The 25,981-nt window shown below is 40.9% G+C and overlaps 2 protein-coding genes across 8 annotated transcripts in view; one reads left to right on the forward strand and one right to left on the reverse strand.

Annotated features, from left to right (window-relative positions):
- Nucleotides 1–61: 61 nt before the first annotated feature.
- On the reverse strand, nucleotides 62–13,614 carry prkacba (protein kinase, cAMP-dependent, catalytic, beta a). 3 transcript variants are annotated; one of them, XM_078168807.1, is made up of 11 exons: nucleotides 13,278–13,614; nucleotides 11,428–11,551; nucleotides 9,714–9,775; nucleotides 9,209–9,337; nucleotides 7,489–7,587; nucleotides 7,191–7,273; nucleotides 5,504–5,630; nucleotides 5,123–5,218; nucleotides 4,429–4,551; nucleotides 4,134–4,298; nucleotides 62–3,526 (listed from the first exon to the last, which is right to left on the reverse strand). In XM_078168807.1, exons 1-11 carry the CDS (start codon nucleotides 13,290–13,292, stop codon nucleotides 3,401–3,403), a joined length of 1,149 nt encoding a protein of 382 aa, XP_078024933.1. In that variant the 5' UTR covers nucleotides 13,293–13,614; the 3' UTR covers nucleotides 62–3,400. The 3 variants fall into 3 exon arrangements, with proteins under 3 accessions (XP_078024933.1, XP_033478648.1, XP_033478646.2); XM_033622757.2 differs by lacking the exon at nucleotides 11,428–11,551; XM_033622755.2 differs by lacking the exon at nucleotides 13,278–13,614 and having other exon boundaries at nucleotides 11,428–13,234.
- Nucleotides 13,615–14,793: 1,179 nt separating this feature from the next.
- The window catches only part of ttll7 (tubulin tyrosine ligase-like family, member 7), an 85,101-nt gene continuing 73,913 nt past the window's right edge, over nucleotides 14,794–25,981 (forward strand). For 4 of the 5 annotated variants that reach the window (XM_033622752.2, XM_033622754.2, XM_033622753.2 and 1 more), the window contains exons 1-3: nucleotides 14,794–15,043; nucleotides 20,806–21,202; nucleotides 21,606–21,737. In XM_033622752.2, coding sequence (XP_033478643.1) covers nucleotides 21,178–21,202; nucleotides 21,606–21,737 — 157 coding nt within the window. In that variant the 5' untranslated portion in view covers nucleotides 14,794–15,043; nucleotides 20,806–21,177. Of the gene's footprint in view, nucleotides 15,044–19,071; nucleotides 19,231–20,805; nucleotides 21,203–21,605; nucleotides 21,738–25,981 lie in introns of all 5 variants that reach the window. The other variant, XM_078168805.1, reaches the window with a different exon arrangement.

Below are 25,981 nucleotides of genomic sequence, written 5' to 3' on the forward strand. Positions count from 1 at the left end.
ATCACTGTGACTACTACACACACACAGCAGTATTTGTCACCACATTGGACACCAGCAACCATAGTTTATAATAAAAAGAATTTATTATAGTGACATATCCTTTGTTACATAAAATCTGCTACAGCAAAGTATATTCCCCTTGCAAACACAAGTAAATATGGGTGGGAAAAAACGTGTCAGCCTTCTAAATGATGTGCAAAATATCCCACAAACTAAATACAGACACATTTCAGATTATTGATCCCATACTGGCATGTGTGACTAGCTACGAAGAACTCATAAACTGATTTCCTTCAGTCTGGAGTGTGAGGTGGCTCAGGGAAAAGTGCCATCATTTACATTAAATATGACAAACATTTTCTTTTTTTACACACATGGGGGATAAATGACACATAAGAAGAGCTGTGGATTTCCTACACATTTTTATGGGAAAATTTACACACAGGCAGTTTGGATTGAAACATGCTGAATTCCCAGGTGTAGTTTTCAAACTTTGTCCAAATAAAAATGTCGTCGATTCTGCAATTACATTCTGTTCACCCTTCAAACTGGGAAAATTATGTTGGATCCCCTTTAATGAATTTCCTAAGTACAGAAATAAAACATAAAAGGTTAAGAAAAAGAATAAGTTAAATTGAAAGGCTACAATTTTAAAGAGACATGAGAGGCATCATTGTGTATTTACTGTGGTAAATATTTTCATTTCTAGAAATGTTTTATTTTCATTAAGGGCAAACAAAAAAATGGTATAAATAAATAATCCAATATATTCACTGTTTATAACACTTTTGTGAATAAAACAGTTGGAGTCTCCTTATACATACTGAGAACTATGCAAGTTCAAACATTTAAAATGTAACTTCATTAGACATCTCTAATATAAATAAAAATCACGTAAGAAACAGTTGTGCCTTTTGAAATGAAATCAGGGCTAAATAAAATGTCACGTCATGTGCTCAATATATGAAAACAAAACAAAAAAAACCAACAAAAGTTTAAATTCAGGCATAGCCAATATCAATATACAGTACATCAGTACCTTAAAAAAAGCATTCAGTCACCAAACCTTTTTCACATTTGGTTGTCTAAGATTGTTGAACTTGATTAAATTGCATTGTTCTCATTTACAAACACTTGAGCACCATGTCAAATAATGATCAAAACTTCAGAAGACTTAAGAGGTGTTAAATTGGATGACTGTCAACGATGCATTATTGTTTCCAACAAGATGCGCAATGTAAAACTTTGATTTCCCCACAGCCCTGAGTGTCCGACCTGCAGAAATGACCTCACACTCTGACCTCCGTGTGGGCGGCAGAGACAAACTTCCCTACAGGGAATCAAAGGATCACAGAAGTAGGAGTAATCAGGTCTTTTCTGACATCTGGAAGTTCAGCAAGTGGACACCTTGGCCTTGGAGGTATTGAACCTTTGACATACAGATTCTAGGATCACATGCTAAATGCACATGTAACCTGTCACGCCGGTGAAGAGTTTGCGGAGGCAGGAACTACATTTCAGCAGCAAGGACAGGCAATGTGCCAGAATTCAATGGAAGTGAATGGTGCTCAGTATAGAAAAATCCCTCGTGACACCTATATTCATCTCGAGGGGAGAAAAAAACGTGTTAAATATGCGGAGACAATAACTTAACAGGAGGGATTTACAATGACAAAAATGTTCTTCAAAAGTCAAACTCTTGACCTTATTCCCTTTGAAAATCTGTAACAATCCAAAACATTTTTGTCTGTTAACGTTCTCTAACTGACCTGACTCAGCCTGAGCAATTTTGCGAGGAAGAACGAGCAAATATTGCTCCATCACAGTGTACAAATTGTTTAAAAAAAATGACGCAGAGAGACTACAAGCTATACTTGAGGTAAGTATATGTTTCAACCAAGCAGTGACTGAGATAAATGAATACTTTAAGGTTATGATATTTCAGTTTTCTGTATTATTTCATGGTTAATGGTTTAGTTTTGCGTCTGTGGGATTATGCAGAGGAGCATGTCACTCAGATAAAAACTGCCTATACCTAATGCACCAATGTTTAAAGGTAACAAAACACGACACCAAAAAAAAAAAAAAAAAAAAAAAAGATGGGAACACTTTCAGGGCACTATTAGCTTGTTGTGACACTGCTGTACAAACGTAACAAACATGCAAAAGTAAAAATGAAAATAAAACAAATATGGCAGTTACACAATGTCTTCGGAGTGCTCTGCTAAAGCACAGTTTAAAAACAAAAACCGGAAAGCAACCCACAACTGGAAACAATATGCCCATGTGACCAACACTGCTTTGCATCCACAACAACATACTCTGAAGAAAATCAAATCATCAATCATCAAAATAACCTTTCAGCTACTGAAAAATGCCGTTTCAATGCACTTCATACTGGACGTACCAAAGATGGATGACCTGTTGTGTGGAGTGACATACTCAAACCCTTTCCCTCCTCGTGAAACAGAGTTGTACCTGAAAAATATATTACCTCATTCCTTCCATTTAAAACCACACCAAGTCTGAGGTGTGACCAGACATGGATAAAACGATGCTACAATTGAGTTAATACAGCACTGACAAGTTTCTGCTCCATGATAACACTTGTCACTGTTGATCCATCTCTTCAAGAACTCAATGCCCGAGTGCTAAAACTCAGGAACGTTGAGAAGTCATCAGTGTTGCTTTTCCTTCACTAAACACCTTTGTCTTTGTTTGAATTTTGGTCATGCTTTAAAAACACAAAGTGTTTGAAAATCCTATGTCTCATATATGTATATCTCTATATGCACAAATACACGGTTCTAGGTCTTAAGGACATCAGAATGATGATTAATGGTTAATGTTAAAGTGTTCATGATTCATGAGTAATAAACTGAACCCTAAAACACACCCAGGCATGTAACAGACAACAGATAACTGGCAAAACTCAATGTTAGAAAATCAACAAAATAAGAAATCCCTTCTATCTTCCCGAAGCTTAAATCACAATATGTGCAATACCAGCTAATACAATCAATCACTCTTTGTGCCATTTGAAAATGGGCATAATATTAGTTTACAAGTTGCTTTTCAAATAATTCTTTGACTTGAATTAAGGAGGAAGGAGGCTACTCAAAAGTGGCAAACATAGAGAAACAAAAAGAAAAAAAAAAGATGAGAACGTGGTCTAGTATTTTTGTGTTGCAGCACGAGGGGTGTCTGCATAATGTGCCTGTGTATAGGTTAGTGCTAACTGCACGCAGGATCATGGCAAGAAGGACCTCATTCAGCTGTGTGGAATGAAGGAACGAGGCATTTTGTTTTGGACACGTGACGGCCTCGGTTCCACCTTAACCCTCAGGAGAGTGCAAACATCCAAAAACATGGGAGCCCTGATGGGACTCTCACCCACCTACTAGAACTCAGCAAACTCTTTTGCACACTTTTCTGTTTGTGAGACACGAATGTCCTCCTCTTCGTAGTCGTCGAAGTTGCTTGTGTCTCCTGGTCCTCTGCACTTTGGCAAGAAGGGAGCTTCAACCTAAGAATGCAGAAGAAAGTGAGGAATTGTTTTCTGCTTATTAATTTTAATATGCCAAACAAGGGCTGGTGTTTATATATGTAAAGTATTTTATAAAATAATGCGAGTCAGTGTTCTTCGAATTGGGCAAATATCTAGAACTCTGGATGCTCTGATCACTTGGTTGCAGATCGGCATTGGTCGATGCTTTACTAACATCTTAACCACTGGCTCAGGAGGTAGGGCAGGTCATCCACCAACTGGAAGATAGCCGGTTTGATCCCCGACTCCTCCATCTTTGAGCAAGTTAATGGGCCCCAAATTACTCCTGATGGCTGTTCCATTGGTGTGTAAGTGTGTTAAAAACTGAGTAGGGGGAGGCACCTTGTATGGTAGCTTCGGCCACCAGTGTGTGATTGGGCCAATGTGACTCGTAGGGTAAAAGGCGCCTTAAGTAGTAGCGCAACTAGAAAGGTGCTACACAAGTGCAGTCCATTTACCATTTAAAACTCAGTCATCAGAAAATACAAAAGGCAAATAGTGTTTTCACTGCCTGATCTATCAAGGCTGCTAACAGAGAATGTGTTCATATCCCCAAGACAAGCTTACGAAAAAGGGGCACACCTACCTTTCTCTCGTAGATGGCGATCCAGTCTGTTGTGGAGAACCACTTGTGATTTTTTATGTCATTCACACCGTTCTTCAGGTTGCCAAATCTCTTCGTCAGGTCTACCTGGAGCAGGTTTCTCAGCAGATCCTTCAGGTCGGAGCTAAAGTGAGATGGGAATCGTACCTAGAGGAACGCAAAAAGAGAGGAGCTCTGGATTATCAAGCACGAACAAGAAACACTACAGAAACGACGCCAAGTTGATGCTTGTGGCTGAAAAGTGAAAGTCACGTTGCATGAGATGATCTCTGCATACCTTGCCAGACACAATCTTTTCATAGATCTGGATAGGCTGATCAGCAAAAAAGGGAGGGTAACCAGCAGCCATTTCATAGATGAGAACTCCGAGTGCCCACCAGTCCACAGCTTTGTTGTAGCCCTAGAAGAGTCATTAACAGAAACAAAAATCCATCATTGTCCAAAGGTTAGAGTATCGTTTCTTGGCCTATCCCGTAATCATGCAAGACCACCTTGGATTACAACTGGTATACAGTCGGAAAGGCTTGAGACATATGGAGCAGTCAGGTGGCTCTGCACTTGGCTTTTACATTAACATCATATGACTGCTGTTATAATTTTATCCCTTTATAAACAGTCAGCTAGTTTTAGGCCACAAAGTAAGTGGACAACTTAGCAAGATCCTATTGTGTTCAATGACCGACTCAGGTCAAGTCTTTCAGGTCTTAGATCTTTTTGACAAATGAAATGTGCTTGGTTGAACTGAACACAAACTCATTGTTTCTCTTGTCCATATGTTTAGGGTCATTGAAATCGGGGTTACAATTCATTTTCCAAATATCTCCAAATATGTATGTGAAGGCCTGTTGAAGCCATACCTCGAAAGTCATTGTTTCAATTGAACTCTATTATGCTAGAGTTACTATTTTAGTTTTTTTCTATCTGTACTGTAATAACATGTATGTAGGCTGTATTGGGTACAAAGGGTTAACCTTGCTGAGGATGATCTCTGGAGCCAGGTACTCAGGAGTTCCACACAATGTCCAAGTCCTGCCTTTTACTCTTTTGGCAAAGCCAAAGTCTGTGACCTGAAGAAAGAACAACAGAAGCATGATAAGAAAAGTAACTACGTAAAGGGCAAAGTCAATTCACAACACCTCAGACCCACTACATCTGTTTGTCAGATTTAAAAAAGAACTCACTTGGGTCAAACCCACTTAATGTGTTCATTTTCACATACTCTTTCTTGGTTGTTTTTTACAAGCAGCTGATGAGTTTCTGACAACTGATAGTTTCAAGACAGAGCTTGTTGATGGCTGATACTTCTTCATTCAGTTTACTTTTCTGTTATGAACTTCACATAGATTGTTTACCTGGATATACCCATGTTGATCTATGAGCAGGTTTTCAGGCTTCAGGTCTCTGTAGATGAGGTCTAAGGAGTGAAGGTACTCGAAGGTGAGTACTATCTGAGCTGCATAAAATCTTGCATGGTGTTCACTGTAAGAAGGGAGGGTGGACGGTCAGATTTCTGTGCAATATATTAACATAAGTCCCTTCTGAGTGAGGGAGCAAACTCTGTCATTCATTGTACAGCCACCACAAAGTGATATCTCTCTCAAGCTATTTCATCTGTGACGTTGTCAGACCACAGTGAGCAAAGTTAAAACTGTCCAGTTTTGTTCAGCTGTTAGTGGCTAAAAAAGCAGCAACGATTAATCAATTAGTTGTCAATCAATAAATAAACTGCCAACTTATTTGCTAATTGTTAATAAGTTTGAGTCATTTTAAAGAAAAAAAAAACATATTTTTTTTTATTTCAGATATTTAATTGTTAATATTTCCTTGTTCCTTTATGATAGCTAACTAAATATCTCTGGGTTGTGAATGAAACAAGACATTTGAGGACATCACCCTGTGCTTTACAAAACTTTTATCAACATTTTGCCCCATTTTCTGACATTTAACTGAGCAAACAACTAATCGATTCATAAAGAACATAATCAACAGATTAAACAACTACAAAAAATACCCATTAGAGGCAGTCATAGTGTCTGATACAGCACTCAGAATGAAAAATAAAATACTTAAAATAAATAAAACTAGAATTCCTGCCTTTCTGTTGTACTATGCTGCCGCCAACCAGTCAAGCTGCAGTTTACATCCATATCTGTCCAGACTCACATAATGTATATAGTGAAGACTCTGAGGGGATTTACTAAAAGGTATTAAGTGTATTTTTTGGCAGAATGTGGATGTTTCACACACATCTTCAACCTGGCAGCACAGAAGGTCTACAATCTTCACAGTTTCAAGATCAACACCAAGATCATCCATCCATCCATTTTTGTAACCGCTTATCCTCTTGAGGGTTGCAGGGGTGCTGGAGCCTATCCCAGCTGACATTGGGCGAAAGGCAGGGTACACCCTGGACAGGTTGCCAGACTATCACAGGGCTGACACATAGAGACAGACAACCACTCACACTCACATTCACACCTATGGACAATTTAGAGTCACATATTAACCTGCATGTCTTTGGACTGTGGGAGGAAGCTGGAGTAACCTGAGAAAACCCAGACTGACATGGGGAGAACATGCAAACTCCAAACAGAAGGGTTCCTTCCTGGGATTGAACCAGGAACCCTCTTGCTGTGAGGCGAGGCCACTGTGCTGCCCCACCCAAGATCAGTTTCACAAATTTAGTACCTGACCAAATGTCTCCCCTTCTGTTCCTGAGGTATGGCCTTAAATAATGCCCATTTTTGCGGAATGTTATGGTGTCACAGTGAAGTCCACTTTTGACATTTGTGTGAAATTTTGTCCTAATCAGCGTATGAATTCTTGAGTTATGGCCAAAAGTGTGCTTTGTCCTTCAGTTCATCCTTGAGTCTAATTGGACGTTCATTCCAACTTGAAAGAAACTCCCTCAAAGCATTCCTGGGATAGCGCATTCACAAGAATGCGATGGACAGATGGATCAACTAAAAACATAATGCCTCCGGCCACGGTTGTCCCCAGCGCGGAGGCATAATAAATCCAAAAAAATGTACACTATACCTGAACCTTCCGATACGTCTGAGGTGTGAAAACATCTCTCCACCGGGCACATATTCCATCACCATGTAGAGGTTTGAGTTGTCCTGTTGAGCAAAGCAAGAAACATTTAGACAGTAGTTTACATTATCAGGGTGTCTACTCCGTTAAGGTTGTTTTTTTAGTACAAACATTTAGTTGGCTGGTTATTCCGAGATATTCTGTACTAATTGTAGCACTGTGACAGGCAGGTTTCCTTGGTGAAATATGTAAAAAACAGTCTTAATGCGGTAACCATGGTGTTAGTTGCAAAGGTGGGTACCTTGAAAGCGTACTCCAATCTGACGAGGAAGGGGAAAGAGACGGCCTGTAGTATTCTCTTCTCATTTAGTGTGTGTTCTATCTGCTTCAACTTCACCACCTGCAAAAACAAGGCACAATATAATAACAGAGAGAACATTAAGCATGACATGCTACTGATAATAAGTATGTGTGTGTGTGTGTGTGTGTGTGTGTTGTAGCACCTCATATCTTCTGTTTGATCAGCTTTTGCCATCAAACAGAAGATTAAGAGTCCCACAGGCTCGACTGAACAGGTTGAGAAGCACATTTGTTCCTCAGTGTGTCGGCCTATTAAATTAGAGTATGGCTTTTTAGGTAGCCTGGGTTGAACAATGTTGTTTTGTATTTTTGTATTCATGTGAGACAGTTGACATCCTGGGATGCAAGACAAATATCAGAATTTTATTCTGAAAATACAGTGAAATCAAATAATCGAATCAATTCAAATTTCCAAAATTAAATGTGAAACAAAGCCCCAGGTACTCAAATGTTTTCATGATTGCTGAGAGCTGTTTCTAACTCAAAAGTTAATGCACACAACAAGTTTTGCACGTTTTAGCCTTATTATGACTGATCATTTTCCAAAGCATGACATCTTTTTCACATTTTGGAATTGTGTCTGTCCTTCTCTCCAGTCAGCTGCTGGCCTCCATTCATTACAGTGAGGCATATAAAGCAACTTGCACAGACCTAAAACTTAATCCATCACAGTTAACATCATGTTTTTTGTCTCTTGCGAGGCTGAAAGTGCAATTCATTTGAAATATCTGCCAGTCTGGTGTATTCATGAGTTGGTGGGCAGCATGGATATACAAGGCTGGAAAGTCAGGTGTTCAACGACATTATATCCACAAACCAAGACTGTCAGAAAATCAAAACCAGAAGACTAACAATACCCAAACAGCAAATCATGCAACAGGAGCATCCCAATTTGCTAAATCCTTGCTTTAAAAACTGTCAGATATTAGCTTAATCCACAGTTTCTAATGCATTACCACACAATGATGTAACACCTGGCCATGACGGTTACCATAATGAATCATCTGCTCTATCTCAAACAAGTTGCACGACCCTGCAACTTCATTTGCATACTGTATCTAAAATGGAAAACAATGACTGCCTGTGAGACAGTGTGTAAATGCATGGTGTGCTCTGGGAAGTGGTCAGCAGCAATGTGAAATGTACATGATTAGTAGTACCGTGGGCTACAAAAAAAATTGAAAGACCCAGAATAATCCTTTCAGAGCTCTGTGATGGACTAATAAAAGTTCAGCAGACAAAGTGTGAAGAAAAAAACACGGGGCCAAGTTAGCAGACGTGTGATAATAAGTGAAGTCTTTCAGCAGTGCAGCTGAAACAGAAAGTCAGACAGGTTTACCTCTTAAACCAACTGTGTGAAATTCAAGGGAACAGTGTACTGCTGCAAGAGCAACGCACCCAGGACCCGCTAACCTCCTCCTCCTTCTATGATTCTCACATCAGTATTTAAAGATCGAAACGCTCTGTAAAGCGCCTCTGAGGTTTTCAATGATAACATGCTGGCAGTGCACGAGAGGAAGCGTCCCATTTCCTTCTACGTGATGCACAGCATTTATGTCGTTACAGCCTTCATCAAGCATGCAGGAGAAGCATTCAGACTACTCTGAATTACGACACTAGCTCTTAAATCTAAACTGTGTGCTTTAAAACCGTTGACTTACTTTTTGTTTGTCCAAGATCTTCATGGCGTAGAACTGGTTTGTTTCTTTATGTTTGACAAGCATAACTCGCCCGAATGAGCCAGTGCCCAGAGTCTTGAACCTATCAAAGTCATCCAGGCCAGTTGTGCTCTGAGGAAACATTATCAGAGGAAGTGAAGATAGCAAACTGATGATTGAAATGCTTCATTTCTGCTTGTAAGTTTAGTGTAATTGGAGCTCTTATAGACGCAGCTGGTGCAAGATTTTGTCTGCATGAAGCTGCCACTAAAAACACATAAGCTGGATGGAGATGTTTTCACAATAAATGCCTCTTAAGTGACACGGCACAATTACGCAATCAGCTAGCATTCAAGTTAACAAGATGTGAGCCAGGAAGTGGCTCGGTGCTATCAAACAAAATGTCTATCTATCATTTCGCCTCATGACAAACAGACGAGTCCAGCAAGTTAAGGGAAATGAAAGTTTGAATTCCACATAGCAGAGTGCTCACAGAGAGACGACTTACCTGTGGTGGACACTCCCATTTTCTTAAAAAATCTTCTTTGGCTTTAGCTAAGAACTCTTTCACTATAAAAAAAAAAAAGATTGAACAATTATTTTGGTGCTCACATGAGGTCGGTTAACATGTTGAGGGACATAAAAAACTGGGGCAGTTTAAGGTGGTACGGGAAAATAAACAAAGGCAGTTCACATGTTTGGGGAAACAAATGCATTTTAAGGTCAGGCAAGTGTCAACTACTGGGGATGCAGGACTATACTTTACAAAACAGCAAAAAACATACCTCCTTAACAAAACTCAGAACCACACGTCTAAGCAGGAAATTGTAACTGATAAAGTGATGCAAAGAGCTCTTGTGGACTTTACAGTACTGGCCAATTCAAAGACAAGCTATTCTGCATCTCTTTCAGAAGTAGGTGAGAGTAAAAAGGGGGGAGGCAGTAATAGTGGGCAGAGGAAAGACAAAATGCAGAACACAACTGAGGCTACAGTGCAGGCATTAGAAAGACAGTGTATTGTGAAAGTCACAGCAGACATGAGATGTCCAAAGTCACAGAGTCATGGCAGGTGTCTAATGTTTAGCTAGTATGCAGTTGCTGATTTTAATGCATACCTGGCAATGAAAGACCATGTGGAAGCTATATGCTAACACACTGCGCTAATTAATCTTTATCTTAGTCATATGTAGATGTGGAAAAAGACAAGCCTGGTAGGCCTAAACTGCTGAATAAACTTTCTCTCTGTGACTTTGGATGGCTCATGGAAAAATGAGCATACCAAAAGTCTCTACAGTTCACCAAGGGTTTGCAGGAACATTCACCCACATGGATGGAAATGATGGAGAAGAGAAAGAGAGGAAGAAACATTTATGAAGTGCTTAAAACAAGAACATTTGAGATTCAAGTGGTTTAAATGCAACATTAAATGCAACACACAACAAAATGACACAGAAGAGGACAATGTAAGGCATCCCTACTACCTCACTGAAGTTAAACCTGAGTGAAGTCATCTACACTGAAACAATATTATTTTGGTAGGAAGATGTATTTCTTCAACAATCTACGTAGCTTAGGTTGTTGCAATTAATTTCTGTTTATATGGGTTTGATTCTTTACAATGGATAGTCTTCAACATTCATACCTAACTTTCTCTTTCTTTCTTACCAGTACTGAAGGAGGCTTTCCTACACTGAACATATTGTTAAACTACAAAACAACAGTGACTGAAAAGCACACACAGAAATATTTCATACTTTGCAAAAAACAGTACACACACACGACAGGACAGAGATATTAAGATGATGCAAGCAACTGAGGCACCACGAATGACCTGCTCTCCAAAGCTACTTATACTGATGCCTCTGGTAGATCAAGAATGTGTGTTTGAAGTTTTAAGATCTCACAAACTAACAACCATGTACATGAGAAAATAAAACATATGTGCCCCACTCAAAGACCTGTATGACACAGACTAATACACTGCTTTTTTTAATTATTTATTTTTACTTCATCTACAAATGCAAGCGGGAACTCGCCTTATTTTATTTTTTTATTTCCCGAACAGGAAGTCCCTTTAGATTAAAATCTTTTGTGTCAAGGGAGATCTGGCTGAAACGCACACCATTACAAGGTTACAAAAATTACAAAAAAAGAGAGTCCCAATCAGAGCTGTAGATGGTGGTGGACACTTATAACGTGTGAAAGCAACAAACTGCACTTACTGAACTTATCCCACATGATGGTGAACTCAGAGATTTGAGGCACCTCACTCTCCTGTCCTCTCTGCTCTTGGCTACTCTTACGACATCTATGGAAAAGACGGCTGGCGAAGGATTGGTCCTTTCCCTGGGCCATTTTGAGACAAACGTCTTGGTTTGTGAGTAGCAAAGGCTCAGTGGCAGAGTAACTGTTTTTCAGACTGAAGACCAATGAGTGATATGAACTTCCTGTATGCAGCCAAGAGCACTGCAATGCTTGGCTAACCACATGAAGTTGAGCTTCCTGTTTAAGTACTCTGCTGCAGTTCCAGTGGCCAACTGCGTGTCTACTTTTTCTATGAGGTGTAGAAAACACTTGATGGTCTCCAATGCAAATGGGGACGTTGTCTTCACCAAAGTTATGCGCAGTAAGCAGAGCGCACAAAAAGGCCTGCCTCTTAAGGATATGACAAAAACATTGCATAGCTGTGAAGCATTCAGAGTGCTGATAAGAGAACTGTAAGCCTGTACCACCCACTGACTGACTTAGAGAGAAGTTATCTCCACGTTATCGTGCTCTCTGGTGGTAAAGTTTAACAATGCAGTTCATCAAGACTTCCCCTATGCTTAAAGTTGCCCTAACGAACTAGGCCTCATGCTGCATATTTTTCTAAAAATGCTTGTTTTTTTTTTAGACTTACAACAGTTTGGGCTCCTCTGGGTAGTCAAATACTTAAAATGCAAAAAGACATTTAATTAACATCAACAATGTATTTCTGTAGATTGCTGTTTCAATCACAATATTATTGTACACAACTCTCACCCCCTCCTTTCAGAAAACTACAGGTGGCTTGAGTAAAAAGGCTGTGAGACTGTATGGACTGCTGCCAATCAGAAAGCAGGTCAAGATCAGTGCTCTCCAGACAGACAGTTTAGTGGATTAGCTTGGCCGTTACCTTTACACAGTCTATGGTCACTACTGACAAATGCACAGTAAACACAACCGAGTGCCCCCTGGCTTTCAAGTGATTGATGGAGCTCTTCAGATTGCAAAATTGCTATTCAACAGATGCACCTTGACAAGGATTGAAGCTGTTATAGCATCAACACAACAGGTCGATGCCACTGTAAGAAAGCAGGGATCAAGACACAACATTTTGATTTACAGTTAACTTGTTGACAGCTGACTTGGACACATCAGTGTTAGGAAATACTGCTAGGGCATTGTGCAGCCCTTGTTTGGAAAACACAGCAACAACACTTGTTTATTACCATCATTAGCCTGGTTTAACCACATCAAGCAGCCATCTGGTCAACTTGTCTGTTAGTCGTTATCAGGTACCTGTTGTTGGCAGTGACTAGGCCTTGAGCTGCAGCTTTAGTGGGAACCAGTGTTTGCTGATGTTATCTGGCTCCAGGCAGCTCATATTAGCTCTCTGGATATTAAACACGGTGCCTTGATAACTATGTCACACATTAGAGCTTGAACAATAAGACAATCTCTCATTTGGTGGGTCAAGGATCTGTCTTTGCATGTATTACTGTGGGAAAGCTCAAACAGGAAATGGTGAGGACCCCACTGTCATCTGCCCAAATGTCATTTACAATAATTAGCTAGCTGCATCATCTGTGGCACTGTTTCCAAGTGAGATAAGCAAACAGAAAGCATAACGAGGGAGCTAACGCACCTTGTAAACTGCTCTACCAAAGATGGTTCTTCTCTGCAACCCATGTTACTGTACAGTCTGCTAACACTGGACAGCAACTGCTAAAGGCTGCTCTCCCCTGACTTTATTATGACAAGCGAGCTCACGCTGTACAATAGCTAACGTTAAACGGCTAACAGGTTAGCTGGGTGGTTTTCAGGTACTCACCGCTTTCTTGCTCATTGCCTTTCTTGGCAGTTGCTGCGTTTCCCATCGTAGGAAGACAGGGCGATGCACAGCTGGCGAGGAGCGATGATGGTGGCGGTTAGCTAACAGGGTCTTCCGTTAGCTAGCTAACAAATTTCAGCTTGTGCTAGCTGGTTGGCTAACAACAACATCAATGTCTTCTCGTTGTGGACAGAACCTCGACGTGCTCTGCAAACCGCCCTGTTGATCTTTATTTACAGTGTCCTTTGTCGTTCAAGTATGCCTCCGCTGGAATGAAAACATGATCCAGACTTTTCACCTCTGCCTGCTGTCGTTTTGTGCTGCGTTCACGTCATATGGGAATACCCACAGAACTGACTTGATGGGTGAAATGCTGCTTTCACAGCGGGTCGGAAATCGGAGTAACTCATACATCATCACATTTATTTGATGTATTATGTAAACGTTTAAGAATACGTTTGTAATATTCGTATGAATCATATTAAGAAATTATTTACTAAATAGATTCCACCACTTTAGCAATAATAATACTAATACTAATACTACTACTACTAATAATAGTAATGATAGTAATTTCAGCACAACTATTATTGATAATTATAATAAAAATAATAATAATAACATAATAATAATAATAATGATAATAGCGCACCTATTTTGCTTTTTTCAAAATTATTATTATCATTTTATTTCTATTATTTTATTTTCATTATTGTTTTGGTGGTGACCCCATGACCCCCAATCTTCATAAGACAACACCTATGAGTCCAAAGGTAGCCTACACTCACACAAAAAAGTCAGTAGACTATGAATGAACTGCTCAAGTAAAGTAAGTAACTAACAAGAAACAAGTTAGTGAGACAAGTGAAAAGTGTTGTGATCTAAGGGGATGCCTTTGATTGCAAAACAGTGATGTTGTCAAAGGACTAATCATAAAATGGAGACAAATGCTAAGGAAGGAAAAATATGCATTAAATTTTAAGTTATTAAAGTAAAAACAAAAATATATAATAGTGTTGTGAACTGATTTAAGGCCTTGATTTTAGTTTTTAGTTGACTGAAATCTCCATTTGGCATAAGCTATACATAAATCACACACTATGAATAAGAAAGCAAGAGTCTGGCAGATTTAGAGGAATATTTCCACGTTATTTCTGAATGACACGTTAATGACCTCTGAGCGGGACGCGCCCATAAATCGGCAGGGTTGTTTTTAGCACCATGGTCAGCGCCACAGTTGCTAGGTAGCTTCCCTGTGTTTGTATCCGCGAGTTGTGGAGGAAGCAGCTGCACCGAACCCTCCCTTAAATCATGACCTAAAAGGTGTAGGAAGTGAAACTCGCAGCTTTGGCAAGATTTTTATTGTTACTCACGGCTTGTTAAGAATTGAAAACAATATGTGCTGACTTAACATGTACGCCATACAGTCACCAAACGTCACGCTGGCACCAGGTTGAGAATGCAAACTTCAGCACTTCATACAGGCCCCCCCTCTCTCACAGGGAGAATGGTTTAGCCCATGGACTCGCTCCAGCACTCACAGCACACAAGAGGACTACAAGATACAGATTTTTTTTTGTCTGTCAACCAACGTCAGTTTACAGTAGTAACGCCGTTACACAACATAAACACCATTATAGTGTTAAACATTATCTCGGGACTGGACGGGCTCTCTAAAGAGACCCTGGTGTGTCACTTAACGGCGGCTGTGTCGGTCGGATGAGACCAGCAAAAGAGCTGCACTGCCAGTGCCTGGAATAAATAAGGTAACGTTAACGGGCTACTTCGCCTCTCCATCCTTTGCTAGGTAGCGCTAACTGTAGAGTAGCCCAGGGTCATTGTGTTTTATCTGAATTATCAGACGGCGTCTTATTTTTCAGTTTGAAGCCATTAAATGAAAAGGCCTTCATTCACAGAGCAGTTAAACATTAGCGTTGCTACATTAACTGGATAGCAACATTGCCAGATTGCTTCCTTGTGTGATCCTTCCACCTGACCTATACAAGTGGCTAGCAACATAACGTTAGCCACCGTTTGCTAGCAACTTATTCACAGCAATAATACACCTGCTTAGGCTTTGTCACATTTAATTTGTTAGCTCAACCAATTATCTGAATTATCCAAGATATTGCACGCGAGGTTTAAGAAATCCAGTTTGCGCTAATCCTGAAATACAGGCAAGATCTGTTAAAGGGGATGGCCCACTATCCTTTCAGTGATGTGGAAGATACCATATCGACTGCTATGCTGTGACAAGCACAGGTCCCCTCGCTGCTGCTCTCAGTAGCTTAGCCTCTTAGCTCAGGCTAGCTTTGCATGCACTTTAAAGAAATGTGTCTTTGCATGCAAGACTAGTTTTGGATGCTCAAAGCTGGGCATGTGTTGTTTTAAATAGCCATTTGGTTCAGTGCAGTCTGTTTGTAGTCCAGTGTGCCACTTAGAGACCACATGCTGATAGAGCACCCTGGAGATGACCATTCCTGAAAGAGCAGATGGATTACATAATAGTAACAGCATAACATATGAGTTCTGGATGGCACCCTGCCTTCTGGGCTTATCCCAGAGATTAGGCTATTAAGATGGATATGATACGTGTAATCTTTTATGATCATGTTGGCATCCTTAGGTTTTTGGATTAATGCAGGATATTTATTTGCAGCACTGCATGTATAGCCTATCTAAGCAATCTGACATGATGCAGGCTTTCATTTATAAATTGCATACCATATGCACAACAGTCCACATGTTGTCTATGTCATCAGCTGCTTTGTTTTCCAGTTAATTAATTCATCTTGTAGACCCTGCCTGACAGGGGCCTTCCCTTTGTTGTGTCTTCGAGTTCTCTCGTATCCACAGACCCTTGCTAGGTTTTCCTTAGACCACTTAGTAAAACCAAGTTTCATCTGGCAATAATCGGAAAAGATAAGGTATAAATTTAAAGCAAAGTGTTTAACAGTTGAAACCATATTCATGAGGTGATGATACACCTGCGTACATGTAAAGCTTTGCTACAAAAATGCAGTGCTTTTAAACAAACACTTGTGTGCACATTGTCGCAATCGTACCCTATTTAGAAAATAAGGTCAGGCAAGACTGTAGTTAATATCAATGTTTAATAGCATTTCTATTTTGCCTGCATCACTGTAGATTTTCTCTGATAAACTTAAGCTTAGCATTCAGCTGTTTGTTGTTGTATTTCAGTACCCCGTGGGCTGACAGCTCCCACACTTGTTCCTCCTCATATCTGGAAGAAGGCATGGAGCCAGAGTTGGGTCACTGGTTCAAGCTAATTTTAGATCCACTGGCAATTCTAAACCAACTACTTCCCTGTGAGAGTAGTCCGCAAACTCAGCTATCATTTTTCCCTGGGAGGACAATGTGGTGGTAGCAGCCAAATAGATGATATAAATAGTTTTTACAAAAGAGATCTTGCAAGCATACTTTATTTTTTAGACCTGAAGATGCACACAATCACACTGGCGTTGGGCATTAAGTGTGAGGAAAATGTCCAGTGAAAAGGCTTTACACTATTCTTTTGCCAAAAGGCCCGTGTTTTACTTATTTTGTTTACATTTGCTTTTCAGTTCAGGATGTGCAATAGTACAGCATGTCTCCATTCTTCAAGCCAGCATCTCTGCCCTTTTGTATAGTTATACATACCCCGAGGTCCCTGCACTGCTGTAATGGCAGGACCAGGGCATGCTGCATGTACAGAAAAGAACTTGTGTCTGCAAATCCTGCTGACATAAGGCTAAGTGGTGTTTCCCCAAGCCTCTCTATTGATTCGTTATTTGACGGCTGCTTTCTGTAGTTTCATGTAAGGCGGGGAGAACATAAAACAAACCCTCTGGGGAAGCACTGCTGGTTGTTGAAGGGACTTGTGTAATAAGTGTGACACCGCTTGTCATGAATAAACAGTCTAGTGCTTTGGTTCAGCTTTTCCTTTGGCACACTTCTTGTAAAGCTGTTGGTGCTGTCCTTTTGGATTTGCTCTTGATGTAAAAGGGAGTGCCGTGTTTTTGAAGTGAATGTGATATTGAGATAATGTCACTGTGAAGGTGAAGTTCTTAGGGTTTTGAAGTAGACATAACTTTACTTCCTGTACTTGTGTTGAGTCCAAATGCTGAAGACAATATATATATATATCTGTATTCCTGAGAGCGAGAACCATGGTGTACATTAATGTCAAACACATTAACAACACGTGTTGGATAATGAGGGGAAAATTCTGCATAATGACACCGTGAAAGACAGACATGCTTTTGTCATGCATTTAGGCCCTGTTAGCCAGAGAGTCATGCAGATGAGCAGCATGAAGAGCTGACTCTCTACAATGAGGCCTTTCTGTGCTGTGTGAGGCAAAGGGGAAGTGCATGAGATCAGCATCCATAGGGGCTCTGCCTTTTCAGCTCTGCTTGCTTCTGCTGTGCTGTGGCGGCCCTCTGGCTCACTCTATTGGAGAAAAAGTGTCACTGCATCACTGGATTAACAGTACATACTCTACTTAGTGGAAGGGATTTAGTGAAGATTTAATACTTCACTGAAGGATTAATTGCAGTGATGCTCGCAGTAAAATATATTAAGTAATTCTTTCAAATCCTGAACCCCATTTTGTCGATGTTCTCATGTTGTATGTCCAACAATCTTATGAAAAGTAACGAGAAGGTTGATAGAAATGACAGGGACACGGAGTGTCATAAAATACCTTATTTTTCATATTAAGCATACATTTTCCATACTGTCTTTATTTGTATATTGTGTCTTTTCTATTCTATTATGCAGAGATAGGACAGGTATGGCTTGTGACAACAGTCAATGAGCAAAACTCAAACCTGTGACGTCACAACAGGATGTCTTGCTTGAGTCCCTCTACCAGTCAGTGATAACAGTGACTCTAATCTGGCATCCACTTACACTGCAATCCCACTTCTACCGCCGTGTGAATGCAAGTAAAACTAGGCCGCCTTGCAGCTGATAACCGCCGCTACCGCTAAGACAAATGAGCAAAACACGACGGTGCCTCTCTTTGCTGTATTATCCATCAGTGCGTTACCAAAGTGCCTCAACTGTGACCTTATATGGTAGTCAGGCAAACAAGCCTAGATTGAAATCTGTGTTGACATTTTACTCTGAGAAGCGTAAGGAAAGAAATGTAATCGCATCATCATTTAAAATCTAGTATCTATTTGTGAAAGTCCCTCTCTTTCAGTTATTGTGGTTGCATGATTTAACAATATTGAGTCTGAGCTTAAAAAATAATAGCACCTCCAAAACAATGAGCACGACTAATAATTTTAATATTAATATAAATACAAATACTAAAAAATGTGTAATTTATTATGTCTACTGTAGCTGACAACGCTGATAGAAAATGTTGATTAAACACAAAAAGAGGATAAAATAATTGTTGCTCAAATTATGAAGAGTCTTAATCTTGCAATACTTTGTAGAATAATTAGGATTAACATCACAGCCATTGTGTGAGGGTTGTGTGTATTTTTCAGAGATTACTTGTATGCAGAGTATTCATGTATGTTCTAATCGTATGTGTGTGTTTGTAAGTGGTTAGTTGCATAATATGTCCCTGCCAGACCCCCCCTCCTCCCCTTGTTCCTGAGGGATTATATGACACTAAGGTCCAGTGCTCCTATAGAGACAGTGTTTCCTGCCTCCTGTACAGAGAGCCAGTAAACCACTGGGAGGTGGGGGCAGGTTGTCGACAACACAGCTTGCCTCACTTTATCACCCTGACTCTTTGTTGTTTCTCTCCCCCTCTGTGCTGATCTCATTTCAGTCTTGGCCCTCTCCAGGATCAATGTCTTGCGCTTACCACAGGCAGGCCAAGAGACTGACAGTAAAGACTACTGAGTGATCGAATAATGTGATTGGATCGGTTCCCGATTTCTAATTTGTGCAGAGGATGCTGATCGAATTGACGGGGGTTGCTTTTCAAGTCAGTGCGTTAACATATCTTCTGATGTGTATATGTGTACATGTGCACCTACAAGTATATCAGTGTGTGTGTGTATGGACAGTAAACATTGGTAGATAGGAAATGGGCTTTTCAGTATATTCTCACCACAAGAGGCTACTGTTGATCTCTGTATGAAATGCAGAGGAGGCACCATATGCCAGTGTGCTGTAGATGTAGCTTAACTGGTGTATATCACCTATAATTCATAGTGCAGTTACATCTGTTTCTATACTAAATGGACTGATACCCTGCATGTTTTTTAGCCACACCTTTGACAGTGGCTATTTTTTCTTTTGCAAAATCATGACATCTTGATTGGGATTGGTGATTTTTTTTTTAAATTTTCAACCAAAGGAAGAAAAATATGCAACAGTTATTATTTGCCTTCACATGGAAAGCACTGCAAACACTATCATAATTGTATAGCAGGAGTTTTTAAACACTTTATGAGGCAGTCTTTCCGAACTTTTTAGCATGTGGCTCTTGAAAAGGTGGCATTGCCTTCTTGTTGTTGGATTGTGACCAGGTTAGCCATTTTTTGGGGAACTTGTAGAGGTTAAATTATCCAATAATTCACGAGAAAAGATGAGAGAAAATAGATAAATATGTGTTGCAGAAATATGTGGTTTATATCTCTGTTAGTCATCTCACAACCCTTCAGATTTATAATGGGGCGAGGGGAAGGTCATGGATCATTGCGTAGCTACATGCACTACTTGACTTGTGAGGATCAAGAGCAGCTGGAATCATTCTATGTACATTCATGGTTTGCCAGTCCATCGCTGTGAGGAGTCACACAGATTCATACCCTATGGGCATCTCATCTTTTGAGAATGTGTGGTATCTCGAGCACCTGGACATGAGAACCCACAGTGACAAAAGGATGCAAACCCCACTCAAGGAAAACAGGGATTCAACCATAGTCCTCTCTTGCTGTGAGGCAACAGTGCCACTGAGTCACTGTGCCCGCAAAAAATTAAATGTGACAGGGCATCTCGGCAATGCTTGATTACCCCCAGAAGTGGTTTGAAGACACACTCTCTCAGACCACGGCCAAACAATAACAGAATTTGGCTGATGACTGGTGTTAATTTCCCACACCACTCCATAGCCTGAAGCATCCTTTTAACAAACCACTGTAAAGATGCCATCTGTTTGAATGAAGTGACCTCTCAGCCATACAATGAAATCCAGCTGGCACAAACATCAGACACAATGAGCTTCTGCAAACCCTTTTACTTGACAATCACATTAATATTTCACTGGAATAGCAATTAGTCCAGCAGGTGGACGTCACACAGTTTTAGATGATTTCATTAGTAGTGCTGCAGTGTCCGAGCCCCACAGAGTTCTAACTGAACTTGCATGCGTGGTGTCACATTGATGTAGCCTGTGATAGGCTTGTGTGTGTTACATTAAAAGCATGTCCAATGCACCCCAGTCCAGTGAGAACACATACATAGACCCACAGTCTGCAATGGAGTCTCCCTCTGGGCAGTCAGCCTACTGCTGTTCTGCTGCTCTAACAGATCTTTCTCTTCTTCTCTTCTACAGGCATTCCTATCCATCCCTCTGTCCATCCCTTCCCTCCCTCCCTCCTCTTGGGGCTGTAAATAAGCTGGGGCTGTGTAGACCCTTGAGAGGCCTTCCCACTCTTCCCCACCACTGCTACCCCCCCGTCTAACTCCCCTGCCCACTCAGGCTCTGCTGCTGCCCTTTATGTTGCTGAAAGGCGCCAGGGAGATGCTCAGATGATCCATTGGGCCATCCTGAACCACATCGTCCATACACCCCGAGACAGGGAAGACTAACTACTGCGAGCGTGAGAGAGCCCTTGGAGGGTGCTGTGAGTACCCTGTGAGGCCCGCCCTCCCGCCAAGCCTGGCAGAAAGCTTGGCTTGCCCCTTCACTCCTCCAGCCCCTGAGATGCCCTCCCCTCCCAATGAAGGAGGTGAGTAGGAGAGGTCCCAGCTCTCTCAGGAATGACATGATTATCCTGTTAGATGGTTTGCTGGCTAAGGCTTGCATATTTTTGTACACACACACACCTGGCCACCTGCTTATATATGTACCTGCCTGCCATCATCAGTACTATTCTCTCCTGCATAGAGCCACACACGCACACACACACACACACACATACAGATTATAATAAAAGGATCATGATGAATGCAGCTACAGCAAACTAGACGCCTCATTCATTTACACCCTAGTCCCATAAACAAGCAGCACTAAATCCCCTGCAGATGTGGATAAAATATATTACAATACTCCAGCAACTCCTGTTCCCCTCCCAGTCAGGAGCACAAGCTGTGACTGTATCTACTGTTGTTGTATGCTGTCTCTTCCTCCAGAGGATCAAGGAGCGTCCCCCGTGAACGTGCCATCTGTGGGCTCCTACCAGAGCAGTGGGAAGAGGAAGGTGCGCACCAAAAAGAAGAAAGGCACTATCACCGCCAATGTTGCTGGCACCAAATATGAGATTGGTACACTATTATATATTTATTTCTAATTATACTAGAATGCTTTGGAGATTACAGTAATCACAACAATACACACAAAAGTTCACTGATGATTTTAGCTTAAAAGGTTTGAAAAAGGAGCTAAAACAGACACTACAGAAATGTCAGTCTAAGATAAGACACTTTTGATCACAGTATTTGTCTTTATGGAGAAGCTGGTGTAGGATGAAAAGAGGCTTTCTTTGAGATGTGTGATGAAACCCTTTCATTGATGTACATTATCCTAGTATTGATATTTTTGTCAGAAAAAAAGTGAGTTGCCTGAAATGTTTCAGCAGTAGTGTTAGCGGCTGTAACTTCAGTAGTTGTATTAGTATAACTTTAGTTATTCTTTTATTCAGGCCATTACTTACATAGACACGTTGGATGAACTTATAGTCTGACTCACAGGATGCAGACTGTGCATACAAGCCTGCCATTGGCCGCCTATTCCAGATGGAATTCATCTCCCCTTTGGGTTATCATTTTGCAAGGGCACCATCGCTGCATCCTGGGCTTAGCGCTGCCCAAGACAATTGTGACTGATTTAAAGAAACACAAATACCCAGAGCATCTTTTTCCCTGAGTGCTCAAGTGCTGAGTACAGCCAGACCATCTCCAGCACTGGCACAGCACTGGAACAAAATGTGGAGATAGGTCTGGATATACGACACTATTTTTTTTTTTAAAGATTTTTAAATCAATTTTTTAAAGCTGTAGTTGGTAACTTTTATAAAAAAAATAAACCCCTTTTCTCGTGTCTTTTGAAACTGTTTCTATAAACATACAGCACTAAATGAGACAGATAATCTGTGGCCTTACTGCACCTAAACGAAGACAACCAATCAGAGCCGAGGACTCTCTCACGCAGCTGTCAATCATGTCATTCACAGCTTGTGAACTGCGGTCAAACTGCAGTAGGTGTAAAATGTGAAAGCTTGTGACTGGCCGGACCAGCTATCTCATTCCACAGCTAAACAGTACACTAAAATATGTTTCTGGAAACACTTTCAGTAACAGAATCAGCGCTGCCTAGCGTGACAGTTTGACTGCAGTTTACTGTTAGAGACTCCTTTTGCTCTGTCTTTTTGGTGTGCTGCTGAAGAGTCTATCAAATAGCATTAGAAGCAGCAGGAAGAGGAAGAGGGACACGTATTTTTCACAGACTATCTGTCCCATGGACTTCTTTCAGAATAAAGTGACAGTTTCAGCAAATATGACAAAAAGTTATTTTCATAAAAGTTACCAACTGTAACTTTAATGCCTGAATTGATATAATCCAAATGTGAGCGTAGAAGGAAAGTTGCTGCTTTTATTTTGGTAATCTATAAAGCCCAGCTTCCACCGTGCAGTATGGTGCAGTTCGTTACGCTTTTTTCCCATTTCCACTGTAAAAAGTTGTGGATGGCACCAATGGAACTGTTCCGTACCGTCCCCATTTTGGTCCCCCCTCTGTTGGGGTACCTAGCACACAGATCTGGTACTCAAAGGTGGAGCTGTGAACACTGCAGTGTGTTGATTGGTCAATAACAACGGTCACTCTGCTCAGGGCTGAGCTGTGGCTGGTTTTGAGGCTCATGTGACCACTGTTCATACTGTGGAGAGTTTTATTAATAAACTGTAACTATAAAATGAAAGGATGTTTTGCTGCCTCTTGCAGCAGCTGGAGTCTGAAAAAAAAAAAAACCTAATTCACTCAGCCGACTGCCGGCAACTTTTAAGGTGGAACGTGAACTTGTAATGTAACTCAATGCATGAGGTGATGACATGAATCAATCAACACACCTTAAATTTCACTGACAACTTTGACCATCACTTTAGTTGTTATATGACATACACTTTCAGTAATGAGTGGATCTTTGTGCGTTTATATATTAATTTCGATTGGGGTATGTGAACTGCATAAATTCTAATCCTCAATTGGAGGAAAAACAAGCATGGTGGAGCGTCTTTCCTGTGGGCTACAGCAACACTAAATCCCCGAGCTTGCCTGAGAAGGACTAAATGCACAAACCCACTATTTTTAAATATCCCATGGAGAGAGACTCTCACTGCAGCCTGTATAATTCTGTTCAGAAAAATGTTGGCATGTAACCCACTTCTGTGGACGATAAAAGAGATGCAGACTTCTCTCTGTGTCACTGGCAATGATGAAGTACAGTGAATGGTGGACGAAGCAGTGAGTGACAACAACCTCGCCCACATGAAAGAGTACTGTTTGCGGTGGAAACACTAGGGTCTAGGTACCATGTCTGAAGGGTACCTCGGGTTCCAAAAGTACCATACCGAAAGTGTTTGATGGAAACACAGTGGTTTCAAGTAAAACAAAGCCGAAGCAAGAAAGCAGAAAAATTGTGTCGGTCCGAGGACACAGACCTTTAGTAGCTGCTGTAGCAACTCCAGTTCATCCAGCCACAGCAAACTCCTTCAGGATCAGCAAACTTTCTGTTGCTGTTGTTACACGGGTTACACCCAGCCCACTGTGACCCCCTGCTACAGCTGCTGCTGAAGATCCGTCTCTGGAGCTTCTGCCCACGCTCTCCTCTTGGCAAATAGTGTCCTAGCGAAGGAGAGTGAGGCGGAGGGACTGCCAGCTGCACCAGCTCGCTAAGTCTTTTCTCATTGTGATCTGATAAACAGAGAAACAGAGAGACAGAGTGAAGAGGGGCTGAGTGAATTAATGCTTTGTACACAGCTCTACAATGAAATAAGATTTTATCAGTTTTAAACAGTAAAAAGAAAATAAAAGAAAACCAATATGTGGCGGTCAGTGTTGATATTGTGGTAGCTGCCACAAATAAATCAATGTATGGGAAACACTGCACTAGCCTGATGAGCCAGCATGCTAAATGTAGCAGTTAAAGTTTGCTTAAGTTTACTCAGATCAAACTACATTGTGTTTACAAAACTACAGAGCCTCAGATTTCAAGCATCTAAATTTATATTTAGTTTTTTTTTTTTTTTCATGAAAAATTCCTGACTGGGCAAGACCAACATTTTGGGTGGTCCTGCAGGTAAGATTAATTAACTGTGACACATTGAATTGTATATATTAATTTTAGAAACAGCTCTCAGTATGGCTCAGTCAGTCCCTCAAAACACGGCAAATCTAATCACAATGTTGTCTCAACAATAAAACAATACACTGTAGATTTTACTCCCAACAATAAAATCTAATTTGCTGTGGTGGATTGTGTGAGGGAGGCCGTTGTTATTTAATGTCTTAAATTAAACCTAACAGAGTTGCGGTCCAGCAACAGTTCACACAGAGACCGCTCGGCCTTACATACATACATAAATCTTTATTGAGGTAATTTAACTTGGCAGTGAGTTTTTTTTTTTTTTTTGAGAAGGGCAAACAGAAGCATAGTAAGCACTCCTCACATGGTCAGTATATGCCAGTGTGGCAGCACAGCTCTCAGGGGTGAACTACAACCTATGAAACTAAGGAGTCAGCAGCAGCAAGTAGAAGTTGGGGGCTGCCCGGATCCTGTAGGAAGATGGGAGTCTAGCTGTGAGTCAGTTTGCTTGCTGTGACGAGACCCTCTCAGTGGCCATTCTGAGAGCAGTGCGGGGCTATTGTGAAGGAAAATTAACACTAAGGGCCAGATGGATGGCTCATTTTTGCTGTTACCTTTTTCGCAGCTGTCTTTTTTTGTTCCAGGATTGATTGTATTACAGGTAGAGGTTAAAGGTCAGGGAAGATGGTGTTGGAAATTTGCTTTGCACCCACCGAGAAGGGAATGTACACTCTGGCCCTAAGGATGTCTGTTTCATGAGATAGGTAGGACAAGATTGATTATAGCTTTGCACTCAAACACCCGACTGGTAACTGTAAGCATAGGCCTGCTGTGATGTAAACCCCTTCCTATTTCAGTTAGCAAAACACTGTTAGCATCCAGCGACGTTAACAGATGGATGAAGTTACATCGGAAACACCTTTTTCCCCATTCAAGTGCCATCATGCAACATTAGGCAAGCCTTCTCCAGGTTTGTCAAGGCTTTCAAGAAATTAATTAATACCACGTTTCGTTAGGGCGTATGAATTTTTCATTACTCACTGAATAATGAATAGTTGTCGGATTAATATCCAAATGGGCTTGCCTCCTATCTCTCATACTATGGGGTTTCCAGTGGGATTTGAATGCATTACAGACAATTAATTTATCTTTTTGAAGAGGGGCATTACGATTGGCTGCTCTGCAACCATTCCATGAATGGTAAATATT

This window comes from Epinephelus lanceolatus, chromosome 6, assembly GCF_041903045.1.
Source record: "Epinephelus lanceolatus isolate andai-2023 chromosome 6, ASM4190304v1, whole genome shotgun sequence".
Taxonomy (NCBI): domain Eukaryota; kingdom Metazoa; phylum Chordata; class Actinopteri; order Perciformes; family Serranidae; genus Epinephelus; species Epinephelus lanceolatus.

Bases quoted from the DNA above. Each gene is read 5' to 3' on its own strand.
- prkacba (XM_033622755.2), bottom strand. From the start codon at position 11,887: ATGCAATGTTTTTGTCATATCCTTAAGAGGCAGGCCTTTTTGTGCGCT. The intron at 9,338-9,713 runs GTAAGTCGTCTC...ATGTTTCCTCAG, and splicing joins AATGGGAGTGTCCACCACAG to AGCACAACTGGCCTGGATGA. The intron at 3,527-4,133 runs GTAGGTGTGCCC...CTGCATTCTTAG, and splicing joins TCGCCATCTACGAGAGAAAG to GTTGAAGCTCCCTTCTTGCC.